Source organism: Perissodus microlepis, chromosome 7, assembly GCF_051167445.1.
Source record: "Perissodus microlepis isolate ML-2025 ecotype Zambia chromosome 7, ASM5116744v1, whole genome shotgun sequence".
Classification (NCBI taxonomy): Eukaryota; Metazoa; Chordata; class Actinopteri; order Cichliformes; family Cichlidae; genus Perissodus; species Perissodus microlepis.
This window is the reverse complement of record NC_140467.1, coordinates 61,818,345-61,834,152: the sequence shown is the minus strand read 5'-3', so window position 1 is coordinate 61,834,152 and position 15,808 is coordinate 61,818,345. Positions and strand designations below refer to the sequence as shown.

The 15,808-nt window shown below is 39.7% G+C and overlaps 2 protein-coding genes and 1 long non-coding RNA gene across 3 annotated transcripts; 1 reads left to right on the top strand and 2 right to left on the bottom strand.

Annotated features, from left to right (window-relative positions):
- Positions 1–2,564: 2,564 nt before the first annotated feature.
- LOC146384507 (uncharacterized) lies at positions 2,565–5,208 on the bottom strand. The gene is made up of 2 exons (XM_084936487.1): positions 4,719–5,208; positions 2,565–4,626 (listed from the first exon to the last, which is right to left on the bottom strand). Exons 1-2 carry the CDS (start codon positions 4,756–4,758, stop codon positions 3,728–3,730), a joined length of 939 nt encoding a protein of 312 aa, XP_084792613.1. The 5' UTR covers positions 4,759–5,208; the 3' UTR covers positions 2,565–3,727.
- Positions 5,209–8,373: 3,165 nt separating this feature from the next.
- On the bottom strand, positions 8,374–9,992 carry LOC146384506 (uncharacterized). The gene is made up of 4 exons (XM_084932632.1): positions 9,531–9,992; positions 9,221–9,376; positions 8,865–8,957; positions 8,374–8,710 (listed from the first exon to the last, which is right to left on the bottom strand). The coding sequence occupies exons 1-4, from the start codon at positions 9,975–9,977 to the stop codon at positions 8,399–8,401; spliced, it is 1,008 nt and encodes a 335-aa protein (XP_084788758.1). The 5' UTR covers positions 9,978–9,992; the 3' UTR covers positions 8,374–8,398.
- A 4,587-nt stretch (positions 9,993–14,579) lies between these two features.
- Positions 14,580–15,467, top strand: LOC146384505 (uncharacterized). Its single transcript, XR_014800874.1, has 3 exons — positions 14,580–15,104; positions 15,180–15,262; positions 15,354–15,467. It is a non-coding gene; the product is annotated as an uncharacterized LOC146384505 (long non-coding RNA).
- The last annotated feature ends 341 nt before the right edge of the window (positions 15,468–15,808 follow it).

The following is a 15,808-nucleotide window of genomic DNA, read 5'->3' as shown; positions in this document are numbered from 1 at the left end:
ATTTAAAATTTTGATAGAACTGTAGCAGTATAATGTCCCCGTAAATGGATATCAGGCCCTTGTAGAGCAAAATTGAGTATTTTGGTCTAAATAAACCAAAATGCGATGTCCACATATGTGGACGGCAGGTCCTAGGAGGTTAAAGATGTCAAATAGCTCTTTCACACTACATATGACCATTTCACATTTGTACATGTATATTTTGGTGATCTCTTTCTCACTATGTTTTTCTTCTTATGGAAATAAGCTAAGATTAAACCGGTTCATGTTAGGCTCCTGTGTCCTAAAAAAAATCACACCTTTCCCCTGATAAGCAAATTGATTGGATTCTCACATTGTGCGGGAATTGATTATCAATTACAACTTTGATGAGCCACTTCAAAGAAAGTTTCACAGCAGCAACAGAAAGTCCAGATGTGGAAACAGAAGGTTTCCACATTAAAATATCGATATTTTAATCATTTTGGGTAAAATTGTAGTTTTTCATAAACAGGAACACAGTGGAAAGAAACTATCATTCGGATTGTCTACATTGGAAAGAACTACTCCCTCGTCCGCCTTTTATAGTCATGTGTGAAATACGGCTGTATAAATGTGTGGCAGCCTCTGGCGTGCGCACTCACAACAATGGCTGAGCGTAACTGGAGTCATGTGTGCACGTATTTTACATCCACAAACAGCCGAGACGTGGTTTGCGATACATGTGGCAAGAAAGTGAGGTGTTGTGGCAACACCACCAACCTTGTCAAACACCTCAGAGTAAATCATATCACAGAATATGACGAGCGTATGTTGAGGCGAACTGAAGAGGAGGAGAAGGACAGGTGCTGCTAGGGCGAGACAGACGTCTCTCACGGAGTCCTTTAGTGCTGCAGGCAGGCAAGGTGTTCAAATAGCGCACAACTTCAGGTTTTGTATTTCTATATGATGAATTCTGCATTATTAAGTGATAAGAACAAGTAATCTGATGTCCTGTAATGATTATGACGCTATAATTTGAGATACAATAAAAGAGTAAAGTTTTTGTACAGAGTATCGGATCAGTACCGTCGATACCACCCTGAATTTTACTTGGTATCGGATCGGAAAGGAAATCAGTGGTATCGCACATCACTAGTGTCGGGATGAAATATTATTTTACTGTTACTATTCATAATCATTATTATTACTGTTGCATCATTTATGATTTATCATTATCATTTCATTGAAACATTTATTGAAACTGTTGATGTTATATTAAAGTCTGTATTTCAGGTGTTAGTATAATTACATAATAATCTTATATACACACATATTGCCTTTTTGTGCTTATTAAAGAGTTGAAGCTCGGTCAAGTTAATTAATGGTTTGAAGCTACAGCCGACGCGAGTTCGACTGATCTATGGAGCAAAGCACAGCTATTGAAAGGTTGCCTACATGCTTACAGTACAATTTACCACATATGATACATGTTGTATAGGCCTGTGTGTGTGCATTCAGCAGCTTGCTGCATTGAAGTTTGCCTGGTAACAGATGACGCAGAGGGAGGTCATGCACTAAGGTTAACACAGACACACAGTTTGCCTGAATATACAGTATTTAGAAACTGACTCCAAAAGTTGTTTACCTGCATACGTGACAGTTTAGTTCTGATAAGCCCAGAGAGTGGAATAACAGGAAGCATCTGGTGGGTGGGAGAGGAAGTAACTGTTCTTTTTTAGAATATGTCCAGGCTGGAGTTACTGGAACATGCATCTGCGGTGACGCATATTACTTGTCATCATATGTATAAATATCACACCCGTGTACTGTTCTGGGGAGATCGAGGCTGATGTTTTGCAGAGCCCATCTTCACCACATATATGTGTTTTAATAAAATCATTGTTTTGACGCACTATGGACCTTCAGTCGTATGTCTCTTTTCTCAAATACGAAACAGGACACTAGTGATCAAACGTCAGGCCAAGCTGGAACTGATTCCTGTCTTCTGTGACTTCTACAACACTGTCCAATAGAGACACGTGAATGAAATGCAGTGTCATTAAAAACACTGATGATCTTTATTTAAAAATGTAATATATTTACATCTGAATAAACCTTCAGGCATTACGCTGACGGACGGATGGATGGACAATGAATGCTTTCTCATCCTTCTTCTCATGCACCATGGAAGTGTCTGAGGGGCTTTTCCACTTGGAATCGGGATACTGTGTCCACACTTCAGAGGTGGAGTTTCCAGCATCTCACCTGGGCCTCATCTGCAAACAATCAGCAGGAGGGCTTCTTAAACCAGCGCTGCCTGCTACTCCTCGCCAGTTTGTTCTGCCATCTCCAGTGGTAACTAGGCTTCACCTCTGCTCCAGTTCTGGCTTGCTCCTTCCCTGTGTTTAACCTTGTTTTCCCTGTGTTTAGGTCTCCTCTGCCAACATACTCATCCTACCCTCAAACTCCCTTACCCGTCCAGCACTATTCATTTAAGATGTGATGGAATCAAAGTAATTATTTTCAATCAAATGCTGCAAAGGAATATTTTCATGTGACACAGCGTAAATCTTTCAACTTCAACTTCTTCTCCCTCTGTTGCAGAATTCCCGTTGGCTTGTTCCCATCAGGAGCCAGGTGTTCAGTCTCTCGATAGCTTTTCCTCTGGTTCCTGCTCTCTGCTGACACTCCTAGCTCGAGCCACGTTCTCCATTCCCTCTCTTTAAACAAAGTCTCATAAATAGTTTAACCATGTGCATTGAATCTGCATTTGGGTCTAAGCTTTCTATGGAGGGAAGAAATCATCACAGTGACATCTATTCAATTTTTAATTCAATTTTAATAATAATAATAATAATGATGGATTGCATTTATATAGCGCTTTTCGGGACCCCTCAAAGCGCTTTACAATTTTATTTATAGAGCGCCAAATGACAGCAACAGTCACCTCAAGGCGCTTTATATTGTAAGGTATACTTACAAAGAAAACCCCAACAATCATATGACCCCCTATGAGCAAGCACTTTGGCGACAGTGGGAAGGAAAAACTCCCTTTTAACAGGAAGAAACCTCCAGCAGAACCAGGCTCAGGGAGGGGCGGCCATCTGCTGCGACCGGTTGGGGAGGGGCAAGTAAAACAGGATAAAGACATGCTGTGGAAGAGAACCAGAGGTTAATAACAAGTACCATTCAGTGCAGAGAGGCCTATTAAACATAGTGGGCGAAGAAGAAGCACCCAGTGGATCACGGGAATCCCCCGGCAGCCTAATGCTGGGCATACACTGTGCGATTTTTGGCCCATTTTGAGCCGATTTTTCAGTCGTGCGACCGTTTTGGGGGTCGTCCCGAGTTTGGCCTTGATCGTGTGTCGTGCATCGTCTACATGGGGTAACGAGAAGCGATTAACGCCTCACGACCAGCTCCCGATCATCAATCGTTTGCTCGTAAGAAAATCAAACCTGTTTGAAATCCTGTCGGTCGTCCCGAGGGTGTCACAGCGTCTCACACTGCGCACGCGCAAACGCAGAAATGAGAGTGAAAAGACGGAGTAGAACGGCGGTGCGGCGTGTCATCTGGACACAAGCCACGGCACAAACTTCTCACCCCTGCGAGTCAATCGTACAGTTTGAGCAGGAGCTGAATAACGCGACTGAAAAAAATCGCAGCACAGTGTATGCCCAGCTTATTGCAGCATGGAGGATTCAGGGTCACCTGAGTAGCCCATCAGCCTACTAAAAGGATACTGAAGAAACCCGTCGAAATAGTCTTAGTCTTCATCACTGCTGCTGGTGGACTCAGTTGAACACCTCCGAAATTTGCACACAGGCAAGTATTCCTCTTCTTCCTCAAAATCCTCTCGGGAACGCTTCCTCGAGCCTCCAGCTTCATGGTTGTCAAGCTCTTCGTGCGCATCTTCAAAAAGTTCATCACTGCTGCTCTCAGAGTGGTCGTACACAGTTGAGCTGGTCCCCGAATCAGAGTGTGCAAGCCTGGATTTTTTGCTATTACGACCTTCTTCGTCAACATCTTCCTCTCTGGACCTTTTCGTGGATCCACCAGGCTGTGCTTCTTCTTCTGTTACCTGCTGATTGATGTCCTCATCGGCAATATTACCAACATGAGGACAGCCCTCGCTATCAGTGTCGCAAGCAGAGAAGAAGTCAGAGTCATCATCAGAAAACTCCTCGCTCCATCTGATTCTTTTGTTTGGTTCCACATCTTCTTCATCCATCTCTCTAGACCTCCTCCTGGAAACACCTGGCTGAGGGTCCTCTTCTGGGATGTACTGGTGAACATCCTCACAGTCTTCAAATGCCTCATCAGAATCCTCATTTTCAATGCCACCGACAACAACAGCATTATGATCCTCATGCTGTTCATTGTTGTCAGCATTGGCATTATTGTCCCTCACATTATTATTTTGAATGTTGACATTGTTGTAATTGACATAGTCATCGTAAAGGTAATCGTCATATTGATTCAATACTGAAGCTATTAGCGCATCCAGCCTCCGACAAATATCACGGAGAGCACGATAACGATCGACCACGAAGCCCCGGAGTCCACCAATATCTTCGTTAGCTGGTTGGTTAGCTGGTTGGTTAGCTGGTCGGTTAGCATGTTCCTGATCTCCACTTGAAAACCTTTGTGGGTTAACCTGTCGGCCTGCAAGATCATTTAATCTTTTAATTAGCATTCATAACTATCTGCTGAAAATCTGTTTTTCATCAATTTCAAGACTGAGCACATGTGCTTACCATTACGGTTATTTTGTGATCCATCTCCTCTTCCACTCATTTTGACTACAAGGAACACAAAACAACAATGATCAGTAAACCTCAACTCAGAATGTTCAGAGAATTTGCTTTTTTTGTGATGACTTTAGGCTGCGTCCGAACGTACACGCCTATGTTTGAAAACGCACGTTTTCCTTTTTCGTTTAAAAAAAATCCAGTCCACATGTGCAGTTTTGAAAAAATATCTCCTTCCACATGTAAACGCTAAAAACAAAGTGAAACGCTGTCAAGAACACGCCAAATCTTAACCGTGTAGAAATGTTGGCCAATCAGAAGTCTAGAAGCCTGGGTGGGAAAACCTCACAAAACCTTACGTACTTCTGAAAAGTTTTTGTCTTTTTCTGGAAAAGCAGCTAATTTTGTGTTACTTTCACTTGCCTTCATCGTTTCAAATGTTAATAACTAAAGACAGCATTTTGGCTGGAACAGACTCACAACTTTGGAATGGACAAAATGCATATAGCGTACATAAATGTCATTTTTTTAAATTACATTTATTCCAAACCGACTGTGTTGAATGTAGAATCCACGTCTGATGCGCACTCTGATGCCTCTGTGTTTCTAAATGGAGGCACAGTAACTGTGTGTGTATATGTAAGTGTGTAAAAACTGCAGATACTAAGATTAACAGACACAGTATGTTGTCTACATCCGCCATTGTAGAAATTGATCTCATGTAAACACTAACGTGGCCACAGCGTCAACAGCGGCGCACACTTTTGACATTGCCTGAGTAAATGTCCGCTTTCCTCGTCCACACCTAAACACAAAAACGTCGTTTTCAAAAATCTCCACCCTGGCAGGAGTTTTTAAAAATCTCACCTTTCAGTGACTCAATCTGCTGTTTAGGTGTGGACGAAAGGCCCAAATGCAGAGACAAAGCTGCGCTTTCAAAAACAGCCGTGTACATGTGGACGCAGCCTCAGTTTCTCAGAAATTCTAATAGTTTGTTTGAGAACAAAAGTCTTCTCTATTTTCCTAAATGAACAAAGTAATCTCAGAAATAATCGTGTTAAAAAGAGCTTCTGTCACTCAGATATGATTAAGAACATTTTCTAATTTATGTATAATTTGTCAAATATTACATCAGCTGACAAATAGTTAAGTCTTCATTTGTTTTCCTGAATAATAGATCCACATCATCCTCTCTATGATGGAAAATATAGTCTAGTCTTGCACAATGTAAAGTACATAAATACTGTCCTGGCAAGCAGGAAAATCCGGCTTTATATATTTAAGTAAATGATCTTAAGTTTATAAACTGAAATTTGAGCTTACTTTAGTTCTTGGTAAATTACAGAGCAGTTAATCCTCAGGGAAACGTCTAAATGTCACTAAATAGTGGTCTGCTTTCATACGGTTGCAGTGTCTCTTCAGTTTTGTGTTCATATGCTGATGTTTTCATTCAAAACATGCTTAAATGCTGTGATGTCACTTTAGCAGCAAAGACTGCGGAATGTGCAGAGATTCTTTTTACATCAAGTTGTTTGCTCAGAGTTTGATATCTTTTAAATGGAGACAAAAAAAACAGACAGAAGTGAATCTAAAAGACTAAAGCAGTCAATGTGTTATTATTTTTATTTATTCTAATAGTTCCTGTAAAGTTCTACTCTAAGAGATTCATCTTGGCCTTCATGCAGGATTAAAGCTCAATAACACACAAAATATAAAACATTTCTTTATGGTTGTTAGGCAAAGTTATCAAACATATATCCACTAATATGGTCTCATTCTTGCTCTGCTCCCTAATTTTTCCCTGGAGGCATCGCTATGGCAACAAAACAACATGTTCCAAACAACAACAACAAGCTGTTTCCAGAGCTTAATATTTAACATGTCTTTGTTATAAACTTTATTTGTACAAATCTGTGATGTTGATGTGCACAATGTGGGATTTAGACCTCGGAGGGTTAATCAACAAATCACGAAAAATTAGCTTTAAATTTCTGTTCATGACGGTGCAGATTTCTGACATTTTGTGTACTTTAAGCATTTAACAATTTGATTGTGTTCTAATAAAAACTGTGTGAAACTCAAGTTAGACCTGTGTTTGTAAATGAACCGCCCCATGTTGTGTAGCTTTCTGGATTTTATACTTATTGGGCTACATATTAATTTCCTATACAGGCTATACAGTAGATAAAATCTAAACTCACATGTTTTATGTAACTAAAGTGTTTAATCATGTGGGCTACAGACAATAATCCAGTTATGGACTATACTGATATGAGAAACGTGCATACTTACTGCATTTGAATCATTTTAACCATATGTAACCACCTGCATGTCATGGTCCCGGGACTTCTACCTGGTTTTTTGTGTCTTGTATTGTTGTTGTTTGATGTCAGTTTTAGGCTCCCTACACTGAAAAAAAAAGTTCTTTCAATTTACTTGATTTTATTGTGTACATCGGTCCCACATAATATGAATAAGTATGACTGACTTAATTTTCCACTTTCCAACAAGTAATAATTACTTGTAAAGCCAAAGTATTTCATTCACATCAGATTTTTAAAAAAAAATCATGTTCGATGTACATACTGTTTATCTGTTACCAAAATATCAATGTATTACGTAATGTTGATACATTTTAAAGTTTAACACCAACGTATTTTTGATTGTGAGTGGTACTTAATGAAATTGTGTAACATAAAGGCATTATAATTATGTTCCTGCAACACAAATTGTGGCTTTAAATCCTACTTAATTATTTTAAGTCAACTTCATAAAAATTCAGTCCTTGGTTTCTTGCCTATGTACAATATAATAATGTAAATATAAACTAAATGTTATTGACAAAAAAAGGCAAAAAAAAATGTGAGTGCTGAAAAGTTCACCTTTATTTTAACAGCAGTGAAAACAGCAAGCATATAAACTTGTTACACAGTTTTAGAGATTGCCTGCAGATATAACTGAAAGAAAGATTTAAAACATTTGTAAATATTTCCCCTCAAAACTGACCTTAGCAGCAATACAAGAAAGCTACAAATAAGTGCTTATTAATGATCCTGTCATCTTACACATATTTGTATTTAATTTCACAATTAAAGTTTGAAACTAAATTAAGCCTACTTGGAAAAAGAATCAAAAAGCATCCATGAACAAACAGGCTTACACAAATATAACTTTTTTTTGCATTTAACATTTCTACAACTCCTGTTACCTGGAGTTTAAGAGACAGAAACCAGCAAGCTGCTTTGAATGATCAAGTCTGTACATATATAGAACAATTTCAGCTTAGATTGGTCTTCCAAAACTCAAAGAGGCAGCAAGCTGCTATTAAGGATAAGATATATCTTCATACATATCACATTTTGTTTTTAGCTGTACAGAATTTTTTTTACTAAATTGAAGCTTAAATGACACTGTCACATAATACCAAACACCTAAAGGAATCTTCCTTTTGAACGTATAAGCAGGATGTAAAGGTTGACCCAGAGCACATTGCTAAAAAACCTCTGTAAACATTTCTCGCAATACAATACCACCAAAAGAAAAAAAAAGTGTCACCTTGAAGTGCAGTCACATGAGAAAAAACAACAACAACAAAAAAAACCCAAACAAACAGTATCAGCAGTATAACATTGCAGTTTTTCGTTTTGTGTTCAGTAAAGAATTGCTGAAGTGCAGTCTTTGACTCTTCAATGAAACAGACGGTTTTTGAGAGCAAGAACTTTGTTGGAGAGTTTAGCTCCATCCAGTTCCATGAAAACCTTCTGGAAAACCTCAAAGGTGTAGCGGAGGTCAGCAGGGTAGGCAAGGTTTAGTGCATACATGAGTCCAAATAGCATTACCACAGCAAATGCTACATTATCCAAATTCTTCACCACCCTGATGCCTTCAAGGACAACTCCAATGTCTTCTTGTTCATCTGCTGAAGCTTGTTCTTTAAGAAGATAAATTCCAACAGTGGTGTCTTCGATGGCCTCATTGATGGCGTCTTCATCCATGTCCTGTAAAAAATACATAAATAAATAAAATAAAAGAAGTCATGTTACTCAATCCATGGCAAGTGAGCAATATGATGTACTGGTGAAAGTCAACCCCCCCCCCAAAAAAATAAATAAATAAATAAATAAAATAAAATAAAATACCCCAAGTACTTACCACATACTCCCGGATAAGGTTGTCAGGATCTTCACCCATGTAGATACACACTCCCTTAATGACACACTCACGTCCAGCATCAACATCTTCACACTGAAATTAAATTTGTGTGATTAGTATCTTCAGTCAGCCCTTCTCATTGATTTTAGGTTTTAGTACTGTACTTTACATGAATGCTTTCAAAGTAAAGGCACACATACTAATAAAGTTGACAAAGTAAAGATTAAAACAAAAACAAGCAGATGTACAAGTAGTACAAGATGAGAGCATTTATCATTGGAAAACATTTACAATTTTCCACAATTAAAAGTTTTGTCCAAAAGGGGTCATAGTTGTGTTAAGGCTTTATCACTTACATTATCCATTTGTGCCACAATTTTTTTCAGTCTTTGTCCAAGCTGTCCTCCTCTTCTTTTGAACAGCTTCACCAGGTTGTCTAAGTGGAGATCCATCTGAGACAGGAACTTTGATTGAAGGGGGATTGTGGTAATTCTTTTAAACTCAGCATTGATCTGAAAACATCAGCACAAAAGAGTGAGCTTCAAATGTTTAACACCAGGAAGAAGGCCACAATCACCAATGCTGAAGAAATGGGCGGTTAAATGTGCCTAAAGTATTTTAGCTTAACACCTCTTCCAAGAACTCCCGGTATGAGTCAAACTTTACCTCATGGACATCAAATAGAGCAGGCCATCTTGCCATGAAAGCTTCTACCATTGGTGCATCACGAACAACTTCATGTCTTCTGTAGGCAAAAGTCTTTTCCATCTTGAATTTCAACAACTCTCTGTTGTTCTTCTTCTTTATGTCCAAGAGTAAAGTTTTCCGCATTGCCTCTAGGCTCTCCTCAGTTTCTTCTGGTGGGTATGTTGGGCAAAAGTTAACTTCTCCCCTCTTTGCTTTTTTGACACCAAAGGCTGCACTGCATCTTCCAACAGGTTTGTTCTTTAGAGAGTTTACGGTCACCTCTGGGCAGCCCAGTTTTCGTAGCTGGGTGCGATAGTTTGAGAGTTTATATTTTAAACTGGTCTTCCATCCTCCAAATCCAGTGTTGGAGCCTGTCTCAGTTAGACAGGGATGCTTCTTGATCAGACTCTGAACTACTTGATCCATTTCTTTATCACTGACATACACTTTATACTTCACAATTTCCTGCACCAAACCGTCAAGGATGGCTGACTTCAACTTGGGATCTGGAATAAGTGCAGTTCCATTCTGATTGTACGCAATTTTTGCCTGCTGAAGTTGTAATTCAGCATCATACGAAAACTTGGGCACATAAAAGACAGCAGGCCAAGAAGATCGTCAGCTTGTTGACTCACTTGATGACAACACATCCGTGTCCACAGATCCACCAGACAGGTACGAAGAATCGTTAACAGAGGAACAGCTGAGGGCTTCGGAGTCCTGGACAGGATCAAGAATGATATAATCCTCATGCTGCATAGTGGTGGGTCTTGACATGTCAATAACTTTAAGAGTCCCTCTGTCTGCCACTTCTGAAACTGAGGTAAGATTAAGGAACTCATTCCCAAACAAGGAATCCATAAACTGAAGTCTGAAATTGCCCTGAAGACCACACTGTCTCTTGACTTCAACAATGAGATCCTCAATTGATTCAGGTGGTCCAATGGAGAGAGTGAGCCTTTGACAGGTTCCATCAGTCAAGATGATCTTTAGGATCACAGGGGTCCCCATTTCAAGCAGCTATTCTGTAGACAAAAAAATAAAATACATCAGACACCCAGAAAGAATAATTTCAGTTTAGTCTTCATACAGTTATCCATACATATCAGTCGGTTATAAAAGGTCAGATATACAAAAAAAAAAAAAAGATAGAATGTATCTAGTGAAATACATGTGACTGAACTCATTACAAATATTTGCACACCTTTTATTTCTATATGCCTTTTTAAAGTCACCATGCGGACTGATCCGATCTTGTAGTCAACCAGTGGATAAGTGTCAAGGAGTTCACGGAGTGAAACAAGAGTGAATATTCTTGCAGATACTGGGTTGAGCTCAAAAACTCTGTAGTGCTCCCTGTACCAGCCACCAAGCTCTCTGACAATGTAGAATATGCTCTGGTTTACAATGCAGATGTGGTTTATTTCACAGAATTCTGGCAACCCACCAGCTGCCCTGTGGGCCAGTACCATTCCCTTCCTATAAGTTCTGCCCTTTATTGTCACACACTGTGCAAGGTTTATCTCTAGAATGTCAGGGAATGTTTGCCTAATGACTCTAGCCATCTCCTCTTTAAGCAAATCCACTGGAAAAGTTGATACAGCCGAGACCTCTAGTTCAGACTTGCCAAGAGATGGGGAGCTTAGATGGTAAGCTATTATCATCTGATGCTTTGAGGCTAAGGAGAGAGGCACATTCTTAAAGCAGCTTGTGTGTCTGATGACCTGCTTGAAAAAGCTGTGTTTGGCCTCGAAACGCATTGTCCACAGCCAAACAACTGGACCAAAAAACCTAATCATCTGTGGATAGTGCTCCAAATAATGGTGTTTTGGTGGTAGCTTAACATCAGGAAACAGTGCCTGGTATCGCTGTCTGTGCTCTATAATTTTGCTTTCCAAAAAAGCCAGAGAGTCATCACTATGCACAGGGGACACGACGAGTTCTGTGATATCCTTCAGAGTCACGAGAACAAGCCATGCAGGCTCGTCTTCAGGCACAAGTGATCCAACTAAAAGAAATCAACACAGAGAAATTTTTACAGTGCTTTTCTACTCTACCTGAACATTCAAAGCGCTCTATACAGGTTGCCTCATTCACACCTGTTCATAGAAGCCCTTTTTCTGTGCTTTCTATCTAACATTCACACACATTCACACTCTGATGAATGCATCAGAGAGTGACTTGGGGTTAATGTCTTGCCCAAGGACAGTTAGCATGCAGTCTGGAGCAGCCAGGGATCCACCCAAAAACCATCTGATTAGTAGATGAGCTGCTCCACCTCCTGAGCCACAGCCACCCCTTTTAGAGGTAAAGAATCAATTAGAAATTAAGTACAGTAATTTTTTGAGGTGATTTGATTAAAAAAAGAATCATTTTTGCTTCTAATTACATAATTAAGGTGTAATTACATCTTCCAACAAATTGATACATTGTCATAAACGTATCATTTATCTACTAAAAATACATAGGAGCTGGCGTCATGTTGTGGAAGCTGCCATCTTGCCCCACCATCATACACTGGCTGAGATGGGCATCGCTGCTCCGCCTTTTCATGTTTTATGGAAGTGGATTTATACATTACTTTGAATTTAACCTCTGTTGTGGGATTTCTCTTTAGTGTATTGTCCTTTAATGTATTGTCTTGCTTTCATGTTACTTAGTTTAGTATGGGTTGTGGGATCTCTCTTTAATGTATTGTCTTGATGAAATGCTTTCATGTTACTTAGTTTAGTATGCCTGGTTCACACCTCATTCACGCTGGGAAACAGACGGTGAGAAACTGGTGAATGTCTCCCAGGATACGGAAGCTCACACAGGAAGGCTTTGACCCCAGAGTGGGGGAGATTCACACAGGTGATAGAGAGTCTTTCTGTTTAGAGCCAAGGTGTGAACTGCAACTGTAAAAGCCTTTTGTTCTGCGACTGTGTATAAAAGGGACCTGAACTGTTCATTGTCAGAGACGACTTTCAGTGCCCCCTGACTGACGTCCCTCCTTATGCATAAGATAGCTGAAATAAAGGTGTTGTTACAACTCATCGTGTCTGCAGGCTTTGGTAATTAAAATTTCCACAACACCTCCTAAGACCCAAACTCTTCCACAGCATGCATTTTTAATTTGTCTTTGATATTTGGGCTGATTGGGTCCAATGAATGTAAAAACAAAGAATTACCTGATTATTATTTTTTTTACCTTATTTTTGTTTTTATGGAAAATCGAAGCCACACGTGAAGATATTGATTTAAAATTTTGATAGAACTGTAGCAGTATAATGTCCCCGTAAATGGATATCAGGCCCTTGTAGAGCAAAATTGAGTATTTTGGTCTAAATAAACCAAAATGCGATGTCCACATATGTGGACGGCAGGTCCTAGGAGGTTAAAGATGTCAAATAGCTCTTTCACACTACATATGACCATTTCACATTTGTACATGTATATTTTGGTGATCTCTTTCTCACTATGTTTTTCTTCTTATGGAAATAAGCTAAGATTAAACCGGTTAATGTTAGGCTCCTGTGTCCTAAAAAAAATCACACCTTTCCCCTGATAAGCAAATTGATTGGATTCTCACATTGTGCGGGAATTGATTATCAATTACAACTTTGATGAGCCACTTCAAAGAAAGTTTCACAGCAGCAACAGAAAGTCCAGATGTGGAAACAGAAGGTTTCCACATTAAAATATCGATATTTTAATCATTTTGGGTAAAATTGTAGTTTTTCATAAACAGGAACACAGTGGAAAGAAACTATCATTCGGATTGTCTACATTGGAAAGAACTACTCCCTCGTCCGCCTTTTATAGCCATGTGTGAAATACGGCTGTATAAATGTGTGGCAGCCTCTGGCGTGCGCACTCACAACAATGGCTGAGCGTAACTGGAGTCATGTGTGCACGTATTTTACATCCACAAACAGCCGAGACGTGGTTTGCGATACATGTGGCAAGAAAGTGAGGTGTTGTGGCAACACCACCAACCTTGTCAAACACCTCAGAGTAAATCATATCACAGAATATGACGAGCGTATGTTGAGGCGAACTGAAGAGGAGGAGAAGGACAGGTGCTGCTAGGGCGAGACAGACGTCTCTCACGGAGTCCTTTAGTGCTGCAGGCAGGCAAGGTGTTCAAATAGCGCACAACTTCAGGTTTTGTATTTCTATATGATGAATTCTGCATTATTAAGTGATAAGAACAAGTAATCTGATGTCCTGTAATGATTATGACGCTATAATTTGAGATACAATAAAAGAGTAAAGTTTTTGTACAAAGTATCGGATCAGTACCGTCGATACCACCCTGAATTTTACTTGGTATCGGATCGGAAAGGAAATCAGTGGTATCGCACATCACTAGTGTCGGGATGAAATATTATTTTACTGTTACTATTCATAATCATTATTATTACTGTTGCATCATTTATGATTTATCATTATCATTTCATTGAAACATTTATTGAAACTGTTGATGTTATATTAAAGTCTGTATTTCAGGTGTTAGTATAATTACATAATAATCTTATATACACACATATTGCCTTTTTGTGCTTATTAAAGAGTTGAAGCTCGGTCAAGTTAATTAATGGTTTGAAGCTACAGCCGACGCGAGTTCGACTGATCTATGGAGCAAAGCACAGCTATTGAAAGGTTGCCTACATGCTTACAGTACAATTTACCACATATGATACATGTTGTATAGGCCTGTGTGTGTGCATTCAGCAGCTTGCTGCATTGAAGTTTGCCTGGTAACAGATGACGCAGAGGGAGGTCATGCACTAAGGTTAACACAGACACACAGTTTGCCTGAATATACAGTATTTAGAAACTGACTCCAAAAGTTGTTTACCTGCATACGTGACAGTTTAGTTCTGATAAGCCCAGAGAGTGGAATAACAGGAAGCATCTGGTGGGTGGGAGAGGAAGTAACTGTTCTTTTTTAGAATATGTCCAGGCTGGAGTTACTGGAACATGCATCTGCGGTGACGCATATTACTTGTCATCATATGTATAAATATCACACCCGTGTACTGTTCTGGGGAGATCGAGGCTGATGTTTTGCAGAGCCCATCTTCACCACATATATGTGTTTTAATAAAATCATTGTTTTGACGCACTATGGACCTTCAGTCGTATGTCTCTTTTCTCAAATACGAAACAGGACACTAGTGATCAAACGTCAGGCCAAGCTGGAACTGATTCCTGTCTTCTGTGACTTCTACAACACTGTCCAATAGAGACACGTGAATGAAATGCAGTGTCATTAAAAACACTGATGATCTTTATTTAAAAATGTAATATATTTACATCTGAATAAACCTTCAGCCATTACGCTGACGGACGGATGGATGGACAATGAATGCTTTCTCATCCTTCTTCTCATGCACCATGGAAGTGTCTGAGGGGCTTTTCCACTTGGAATCGGGATACTGTGTCCACACTTCAGAGGTGGAGTTTCCAGCATCTCACCTGGGCCTCATCTGCAAACAATCAGCAGGAGGGCTTCTTAAACCAGCGCTGCCTGCTACTCCTCGCCAGTTTGTTCTGCCATCTCCAGTGGTAACTAGGCTTCACCTCTGCTCCAGTTCTGGCTTGCTCCTTCCCTGTGTTTAACCTTGTTTTCCCTGTGTTTAGGTCTCCTCTGCCAACATACTCATCCTACCCTCAAACTCCCTTACCCGTCCAGCACTATTCATTTAAGATGTGATGGAATCAAAGTAATTATTTTCAATCAAATGCTGCAAAGGAATATTTTCATGTGACACAGCGTAAATCTTTCAACTTCAACTTCTTCTCCCTCTGTTGCAGAATTCCCGTTGGATTGTTCCCATCAGGAGCCAGGTGTTCAGTCTCTCGATAGCTTTTCCTCTGGTTCCTGCTCTCTGCTGACACTCCTAGCTCGAGCCACGTTCTCCATTCCCTCGCTTTAAACAAAGTCTCATAAATAGTTTAACCATGTGCATTGAATCTGCATTTGGGTCTAAGCTTTCTATGGAGGGAAGAAATCATCACAGTGACATCTATTCAATTTTTAATTCAATTTTAATAATAATAATAATAATGATGGATTGCATTTATATAGCGCTTTTCGGGACCACTCAAAGCGCTTTACAATTTTATTTATATAGCGCCAAATGACAGCAAAAGTCACCTCAAGGCGCTTTATATTGTAAGGTATACTTACAAAGAAAACCCCAACAATCATATGACCCCCTATGAGCAAGCACTTTGGCGACAGTGGGAAGGAAAAACTCCCTTTTAAC